We start from the raw sequence: 9,892 nt of genomic DNA, 5'->3' as shown, positions 1-9,892 counted from the left end.
TTTTCAGATATTACAAGATTCTATTAACTTTGCCCTATGGGGCCTGATCAAGTTGCCCATGAGAGGTGGACAACAGATTGACTTATCGTATTTAAAACATAACCACCTCTCACAGGAACACTAAGAGGATTGCTTAAGACAAGTCTTCTTAACACAGGAGCTCTCTAGCATGTGATAAAATAAGCTGGTGAAATCCAAAACAACTTTCCAGCTGATACAGAGTCAGAGAACTTGGTTCCAGAGCTTTACAACTAAAAGATGCTTTTGTAGGACATTATTCTTGGACGCAGGCAAGATCTCAGTCTGAGATGGTGTCTCATGTTCCTCAGTGGTAGTGGGAGAAGCTGATGATCCCATAGACAACCCCCCACCCCACTCAAAGGTGAAGTGGCTTATGTAAATGAGGTCTACAAAATGATCCAAAGGCAGGCAGAGGGAGACTCTGCCAGATCTCCTCTGCAACCAGCCTGATCATGTTTGAACATTAATCCTTACTTAACAAGGATTATTGCTCGATAACATCACAGGCAAACAGGAAAGCAAGGTCCCTACTCTGAAGTTTCTTATCTAAAGAAATTTTGTCTTTCAAGTATCATACTATAGCCATGTTAAACAACAAAGCCAGAAGAAGCCCACAGATTCTGGTCCTCATGTACCGAACAGGAATTAGGACACTGAATGCCTCTAATATTCTGAGTCTAGGGAATCCAGAATCCCAAAATATCTGCAGGTCATAGATGACACACAAGTAATGAAAAAAAACTTCAGTGATAATAGCCTTAGTGCAAATTCCAGCTGGAACTGACCTAGGAGAGTTCTCAGCAAGAGGAACGTCTCTTTATTCATCTGGCCGAACAACTAGGTACTAAAAGCCTATATGAGCTACAAATCTCTGTCCACTCACCACACAGGTATATTCCATACATCCCATATCAATATTTTGCCATTTGCTACTGATGGTTGTGGAAGAAATAAATTGCCAGCGACTTTACATGTCCTGACCTTTAAGTTCAAAGACATGTTCATATTCTCGCTCCCTTGAAATCAGCATTTCTCCCTGTGATTAGCTGCCTCCTGTCTACTTGTAGTGTTTAAGCTACTAAAAATACTATATTCAAAGAATGATTAATAAAGCTTGTTGGGCCCCAAGAGTTGCCATGGAGACAGCTTTGTGTACATGTTAAAGCATGTGTAAATATGTATTTGGACAGTTGTTAAAAACAACAATTTTTTCCCAAACACTACAGCTCTTTCCAGACAGCATAGTTTGATGACATAATGCACATTCAAAGATTTTTTAATAGTCTGTTTTATTTATAGTTATTTACTCAATAGAGTACATCAAGCCTCCACAACTTTTGTGGGCTATGTGTGAACTAAGTAGGCATTCACCCAGTTTTTTAAAAATGTGTCATTTACGCAGTGGATTGATCTGTAGAAGACATTACAAACAGACACTGCACTCAGAAAAAATAAGACTTGAATATTACCTGGGAAGAGTTACCGTGATACTTCTGTATCCACAGGGGACAATTCTGCTTTCAGGATGCCAGTGTAAATCCAAAGCATGTCCATTAAACCAATGCTCTTATGCTGTTTTTTTCTTCTTGGTAAGTGGCAGCATAATTCAACTCTTTCTGAACCAAGTTACAGAGGAGGCAGAGCCCACTGTTAGTAAGATTTCCAATAATTCAGTTTAAAATACAGTATGAACAAGCATTTAGTAAAGGCTCTCAGAAAATCCTGGTCCTCTATTTTAGCTGGCCTCTTTCATGTAAGACTTGAACTGAAATTTCCTTCCTCAAGTTTTACAACGTGCTCAATTCAAACATGGTAATACATGTTGGTAAAGAAAGAATCCGACAAGTAGCACACCACAAATTCTTCACACATAAATTATCTTGTGACATGCTTCCCATTGAGCAGAACAGTCACAAAAATCTGGTTTCTATTTCAGTACTGTCACTACTCTGTTGGTAGTATCCTGGTCATCTCGTAACATCACACCTCAGTTTTCTCCCTCTGCAAAGTCCTTTGCAATTTGTTTTGAGATATAACGGTGCAAAGAGTTCTCTAACAACTATAAATGGTTACGATTGGTTTTGGTGTTGCTACTGTTGTTAAGCAAAGTTTCTTTAAATGCTCAAGCTACTCTTCTGTCTTGTGCAGAAACTACTACAATAGTATCCCAGATACTATTGCATCACCAACAAAACTGGAAAATATTCAGAGCACTTAGGAGATTTGCAGAGACTCAGACCTAAGAATGTAACGTGCATCAAACGATTTACCACAGGCCTATCTATATATCACAGATATCAAATTCAACTTTGAATGTGAGAAGGGAAAAAATGAGAGATATGAAATTCATATACTGTAATTAAATGGAAAACACATGCAAACTGTAGCAGAAAAAATAATAGAAACATGAATCGTGTATATTGCATCTGTCTGTTATTATGGTAGGAGTGGCAATGATTAGTAGAAATAGGGTTGCAAAATGATTTCTTATATAATATCACTTCCTGTGCCCATAGGGTAACTGTAATAAAGACAACTCACCCTTAGGCAAGGGCAAAGGCAGAAAGCACAGTCCTTTCTGTTGGGAAAGAGAAGCACTCGGTTGCACAGAAGCCTTGCCAGCCAGCCAAAGGAGGTGCTGACTTCTCGTCCTTTGAAGGTACCAGCAACCAGTCTTGGGGCTGGCGTACTTACTTGAGAGAAAGATACCACTGCCAGAGACCTACAGCCTAGATTATCCTAGTCAACAGGAGTCTGCTTCAGAATCACCCTGCACAAGGGAGGAATGCTAAGAATGCTCTAAAAGCCTTAAAATGTTGACTTTTGTGGACAGTACTATGCAAATTCAATGGTGCATAAATGTGAACTTTTACATATACACTTAGACTGGGAACTTGCCATTATGCACACGTATGAATGGCCCCGCTGAGTGCAGCGAGAATATTCCCATACTCAGCATTATTCATGAGCATTGTGCCATGCCTTTTTATGTATCAAATGTAAAACACCTCAGTTAACATACAGACATGGGTGTCTCTCGGGGTCCTAGTACATCCATGACTTCAACAGCTAGCAGTCAGCCATTATCATATAATGGTGATGGGCTGTGTTTTTGCTTTAAGAGTTTAACCCTGAGGTCTTCCAGAAGCAGAACTTAACACATTGCCTAAGACCACAAGATAAACCAGTGGCAAGCTTGAGCTGGCAATCTGGGTGGAGGATCTCCCCCCTCCACCCAAGCCTGACTCACTGCAGCTCCCTGCAGTCGAAATATGAAGGGGCAAGATCTTTGTTGGTGGTTGATGCAAGCAATCAGTTTGGCTGCCTTTCGGAAGTGCTGAAGTAGGGGACCTTAGTGGGGACGTCTGAAGCTTACAGCACTGAAGTTCCACATTAGGTCTTCTGTCCACCAGAAACTAGGGTGGGCTGTAGTAGATTTGACTGACGCTCTCTGTGCAGCTGCACTGACTGCCAAACAGTGCAAGGGAGAGGAAGCTAAACTGGCTTAAAACATCTCTGCTTCTTCCCGATTCCAAGAGCTGCATCACTCAGGTACGTCACTGCAATGCCCAGCTATTGCACACGTGTCCAGTCCTTACATATACACTGCTATGAGCCCTGCTGCATTAACTTAACTAACATAAACCCTCCTGGATTCTTTATGCGCTGTGCTGGGTTTGGAAAAGGTGCAGGGAAGGGGGTATTTTTCTGCAAACAGAATTTTTCATAAGCGGCGTAGTCACCTTTTGCTATTACAAATACAAGAGCAATAACAATATATAATGGCCTGAGCAATAATGGAGAGTCTGGCAAATATTTTTTCACCGTCATAAGCACACTGGGCCTAAGGCAAGGTTTTCCTCTCTTTAATAAAGAAAATGGAAAGGTAGGGAGAAAAATAAAATAAAAAAACCCCTGCGCTGCCTCTCAAATTACAAAACCTGCTAAATATTTAGGGCATTCTTTCCCACAAACACTTCAAATGGATGAGAAAGAGGTTTGTCTTCCTGACAGTTCACATCCTCTTGTGGGCCAGACTTGTTCCTCTGGAAGCTCACTGAAGTCAATGATATAGCAGCAGGGATGACAGATGAAGCTCACGATCCACATTTTAGTGGTACCTATCTACCGCTCATACAAATCAGCTCAAGATTAAGATGCAAGTGAAGACACTAAAGGTTCAGGTTGAGGAGACAACTAAGACAGCAGAAACAGTCTAAAATCTGTGGCAAACGTGTTTAATTCCTCTCTCAGTCTCTTGGCTAGAAGGGAAGGGCTTGAATGTTGTAACAGTAACTAACATTGTTTTTCAATATTTGCTTAGAGTGACATGTATTCTTGCTGTTTGGGTTTTTTTTCTCCCCAGTTGTAGTGAATTGCCATCACATACTCTCATTGTATGGCCGGTTATCTTCACTGTAAAGAACAAAGTGACAAGTGCTTACAGTTGACTAGTAATGGGTCACCCTACAAACAGCTCCTAGCTTTGCAAATCATCAGTCCAAAACACTTTTAACTTCCTGCAAAACACCAAGAAAAATTCTCCAGCCTTTTAAACTGGAAATAGCAAATCTGATTTCTATAACAGGCCTCAACCAGTCTGAGTTTATTAGCAATTGAATTAGAAGTTCACCTCAAGTCCAAATGAAAATCAGTGAACAGTCATTAGATCAAGTAAAAATGAAAGTGAAGAAGACAAGAAGCCATAGCTGTAATCATCCATCCAAAATTAACTTATCAGCTATCAAGCAAATAACTGCTATGTTAAAAGCTTTTTCACGTTAGGCCACTTGTTCTTCATAATAATTAAAATACAATGCTTTAATAAAAGAGTTTCATTTATATCCTGATAGTCAAGCTGGCACTTAACTTGATTTGGGGCTGTTCTCAATTAAGAACTTTTATGGTCTCCAAAATCCCCTCTTGGACGCTTCTGAGGTTCTGCACCAGAAAGAGGAGGGGAAAACTGGCAAATCATAATAGAGATGTGAGAACTGTTCTGGGGCATAAAAAGCAAAAAACCCCTGGAATCTGGATTCTGAACTCAACCAAAGCCAAGCTGCACTGAAATGTAAAAGTTTGGCCAACTTCCTAAATTCTAGTATCATGATTTTCATTTACAGTACTTATTTTGCATCATGTATTGATTTCACATTGGGTAAAACACTATTTTTAAGACAAATTTTCAATTTGCAAGGTTTTCACCTGCCACTTCCCAGTCCTATCTACCACACTGAACTTCCCACGTTCGACGCAGTGTGAGCTGGATCCCCGAGTCACACAACTGCCCTTTGAGAACCCTGTCTCCGCTGACAGCATTTTCACAGACATGCTAGCACAGCGAGGATGAGCACGTTCCGTGTCACACTGGCCTCCCATCACCCAATTTGTGTCTGCAGCTGGAGGCCACCTCGTTGTCTAACAATGTCGCTGAAGCGCAGCAGCGTGCAGTACACACCCTCTTATATCACCCTCCTCTGCCTGCTTTGCAACAGGGAAAAGGTGAGGACATAACAAAGAAGCAGCAACTGTTCTTCCTTACTTCAAAAGACAATACCATGCCACTAATAATCCTTCACACTTAAGTAACAGCCAGCTTTATAAACAGCAATTAAAGATGCCTTCTGGTGTACCTGCAAAGGAAACATTATTTTTGTTCTCCACAAGGACCACATTTTCTTCAGTGACTTTTGATTAAAGGATCCAACCTTGAGCACAAAAGGCTTAATTTTCAGGGGGATGAGCAGCTACAGGTCATATTGTGTAACCTTCTAACAGTGTCTCCTAACATCAGCTAAAAGTTAATATTTGATATTTTCAGCAGAAAGCCTCACAATCTTTCATTTCAGAAACTTTCTGCACACTGATCATTAATTTTGAAAGAGGGACAGGATTCATACAGCAAAGCATCGTGAAATCTGTTAATCGTTTTTACATAGACATATGAAAAAAACCCTCGCTTAATCCCTTGACATCTCATTGAGTAAATCTGCCAGGGATGAATTAAACCAGCATTCTGAGATTCACTATGTGGGTTGTTCATCTGCTTGTGCTTCTCCTTTTATTTTTAATCTTCAAACTGGCCAAGGCTTTTACCAGTCACCATTTACCTTTTCCAAAAATTAAGCCTTCTCCAAGTGCTAGTTGGAAGTGAAAACTGGTGACAGTTACAGCCCTGCCCACTCAGGAAACCCAGTGCAACCTGGGTGAGCCCAGAGATGCCAAGTCACTACTCTGCCTAATTACAAACCCGAGGCAGATTAACCTTTGATGACTAAATTAATCTTCTAAATAAAATGAATATGCATCAGCCTGAAAATTAGGATTAAATGCTTAGCAGAATCTTTATGTGATCAAGCAGGTTTTGTGGTGCAGATGTTAACCATTAACATGAAGCAATAAAATCATTCTTTTTCCTTATAATAACACCTAATAATTCTAAAGCCACCTTTCATCTGAGAATCTAAAAGGGTTTCATAAACATAATTAATTAACCCTCTCAGCATCCGAGACAAGAGCATAATAATATCCCCATCCAACAGCTGAAGAAACAGAGGCATAGCAATGTCCTAGATCGCGTGCCTCGGACTGTGCGTAATGTGGATGTTATACGCTTTGAAGAAAAAGAAAAGACCAGGTTTACACTGGCTTCACCCCTTCTCTCATGTAGCACTTCCGCCAGGACTGCAGGGGGGGGTTGTTGGTCTGTAAGGCTGAACTACCGCCACGCACGCACGTCCCTGTCCCAGAAATGCTCGTGGTGGCTCTATACAGCCCTTAAGGTCAGGCATCGCCTCCGCCAGCCACTGAAATACAAGACACGTGGGTGCTCCTTCACCTCACCCCGGGTTACCTGCTGGTGGAGCAGGCACATTCGTCTGCACCAGGACACCTTTTTACTATAAAAAGCAATGGAACATGTCTCACTACTGACCAAATAAAAACAAACATTGCACTTTCTAATCTACTACTTAATTCTGAAATAAATCATTCCAGTGGTTGGGCTGAATCTTTTCTGGAGAAAAAAATGTTTCTTCTTGATTTTTTCCTTGGACATTGGGAACTACCAGTCCCTTAAAGTATCTGTTACTCACACATACCAGTTACAACAATTTAGTGACAAGGAGAAACAGATGATGGCAATCCCACTTCTTTTTGACTGCTGGTGGAACAGTTGCCCCTGAAACGTGATTCCTATGTCTACATGGAGTAAAACGCTTGCATGGAAGGCTACCGCTTCCACCCAGAGGAGGAGGAGATGTGGCCATGGTTCTTTCGGGCTCTCCCAGAAGAGCAAATAGTTTCAGGGAATCAAGGTAACCTTCTGCTGAGGTCCACTTTCTATGCTCCTTCTTCCAATGGGATATTCATTTCCAAGTGGTTTGCAATGAGGAATTTATACAAATGCATGTATCATGACTCTTCAGCCTTACCATCCCTGATTTTGACTTCATTAGTTTGAAACTTGATGCATTTGGTTATTATCAAACTGTAAAACTAAGTTTTAATTTGATCTATTTAAATAAAAAACAATGGAAGAGTATTACTGAGCTATGGACAGGCATGTGAGAATTCATATTCATGATAATCCAATTTGTCCACATGTTTTGTTGTCCAATCACAGCAGCTTCTCCTAGTATGTAAGTTTTTCTTTTGATGTAAACTAATCTGATGGTGTAAAATGTCCGTTACTGCAAATGTAATTTTATTTGCTTAAAAGGGAACTGGATAAGTTCTTAAGGTCAGTTTAAATTTCTTGGCTTCTAAAAGGAAGCTTAAACTAGAAATTTACAGTTATTTTGGAATATTGACATCACATATATAATTTTGGCATATAAGTGACTTCCACAGCACTGGAAGTTAGGCATTTAAAAGCATTTGTTGTTTTCATACAATGACTGCTAAAATCCGTGGAAAAATTCCAAGGACTTTAATAAGCTTTGGATTGGGCACATTATTACTATGAATGTAATTCTTGATACCTCTCATAACATCCCAGGCCATGTGAGAAACTTAGGAAAAGCAATTAACATTCCTCCATCGACTTTTGTATTTACATTTTAAATTTACCATTTAAGACTTTAATTCCCCATAAAACTGCTTAAATATACATAACTTCAGTGTTATTTAAATGTTTTATGATCTTCCTGAAATGATCAGCTAATTAAAATCACTTACCTAATTTAGTACCTTAAATTTACCTTCCTTTATTTGGAAGGAATTGGATTTAATGTGCAGGTTTTGTTCAAGGTTTTGTTCATTTTCTTTCTCAGAAAACCTTAATTTGGAAGGAAAATCATGATTATATAGTAGGGGGAGGATGTCTTCTAGGCTGCAAACTTAAACTAGTGGTAATCATTAACTACCATGTATGACATGGCGTATATAATTAAGAAATAAATTTGTTACAGAAACTCAGAATTATCAATTAAAAAGTAGTCAGAGCAGTCCCACAAGGTCCGATATGATTACCTACATTATCTGGGCTGTCACTTCCAATGTTGGTTTGAATCTCAAAGACCTCTGAGGGGTGCTCCGTGTGTCAAGTTAAATAAGTGAGACAACCTTAGTGGAAAAATGCAATGATACAAGCGGGTGCAAACACAAGTCTTCTAGAGGAGAATAGAGATGTCAGCTTCAACTTGAATATTATTGGCAAACTGTTCTTCCTTCCTACTGTACTTCTGAATGGACTGACAGGACCATTCAATTTGTGGCTGTACCACAGCCTGTTTCCTGGGTTGGGGGGGCAGAACCTTGGGGCATTGAAGGACACTCCAGCCTGTTACATTTTTTTCTTACTTATTACCTTTGCAGACTTTGATTTTTCCTTCTTCAGAGATTCCTCAAGTTTAAGGCCAGAAGAGACAGTCAAATTATCTAGCCTGACCTTGTATATATGCCAGGCCACCAAGCTACACTCATTGACCCATCCCCTATGAACCCTTCTCCTTTTCTTTAAGCTACTTGTCACAACATTGATCTACAAATGTGTCTCAATTCTGAGGCAGTAAATCAGTGTAAAAAAATAAATAGCTCCTCCCACCAGCCTTTCTCTCCAAAATCCCAACTCCAGCAAAATGATTCTGTTGCTCATTCTGAAACGGAATGAAAAATCTTGCATCCCCTGATGAATCAGATTTTGTTTCTTGTGCTGAATGTCTCACATCTCTATTGCTCTGGCCTCTAGCTTGGACTAGAAATAAAATGAATAGAAAATGTGACTTCATCATATTTTTGACCTGATTGGGGTAGATGGATCTTAAATACTTTATATTCGGCTATGGAGGCTGGGTACACCTATTTATGGATTCAGATGCAAACCAAGTGAAGTTAAAACACAAGTTGTTCATCCACAGGCTCAAAATAAAATCCTAATCTTTTCTAGCACTATGTAACTTCTTCAAACCAGTATACATCAAGAAACCTAACATCCTCTTCACAACTCCAGTACCTGCCTACACAGTAAAAATTCTGACATTTACCAGAAACAGGGAAAAAGAAAATAACAGTCCAAAATTCATGATACCGTTATTTAGGATGTGATCTGAAGACTGTCTCTTGGCTCTGAAACAAAGACTACTGTAGACACAAGAACACTGACAGACAGTGATTGTGTCCTCTTTTAAAACTATGCTGACAACATCAGCACCATTGTTCAATTTGGTATCAGGGAGTGTCAGTAAGAGTGAAATACTGCTTACCTTTCCGCATCATGCAAAACATAGCATCTCTGTGTTTCCCTGGATTCGCCCCACAAGCGTTCCAAAATGTGCACAACAAAACCACATGAAACTCAGATGATTTCAGATCACGTTACAAAGTCAAAACACAGAACAGATTCACAGGAAGATTTGCTAAGGTTCACCAA

At 39.8% G+C, this 9,892-nt stretch overlaps 1 protein-coding gene across 1 annotated transcript in view; it reads left to right on the top strand.

Moving 5' to 3' along the window:
• The first annotated feature begins 5,445 nt into the window (after window positions 1–5,445).
• The window catches only part of DYNLRB2 (dynein light chain roadblock-type 2), a 197,272-nt gene continuing 192,825 nt past the window's right edge, over window positions 5,446–9,892 (top strand). The window contains exon 1 of the mRNA XM_009277342.1: window positions 5,446–5,523. Within this exon, the coding sequence (XP_009275617.1) occupies window positions 5,446–5,523 (78 nt within the window). The remainder of the gene's footprint in view (window positions 5,524–9,892) is intronic.

This window comes from Aptenodytes forsteri, unplaced genomic scaffold (assembly GCF_000699145.1).
Source record: "Aptenodytes forsteri isolate BGI_AS27 unplaced genomic scaffold, ASM69914v1 Scaffold50, whole genome shotgun sequence".
Classification (NCBI taxonomy): Eukaryota; Metazoa; Chordata; class Aves; order Sphenisciformes; family Spheniscidae; genus Aptenodytes; species Aptenodytes forsteri.
The sequence above is the reverse complement of the archived record's forward strand: the minus strand, read 5'-3'. Positions and strand labels throughout refer to the sequence as shown.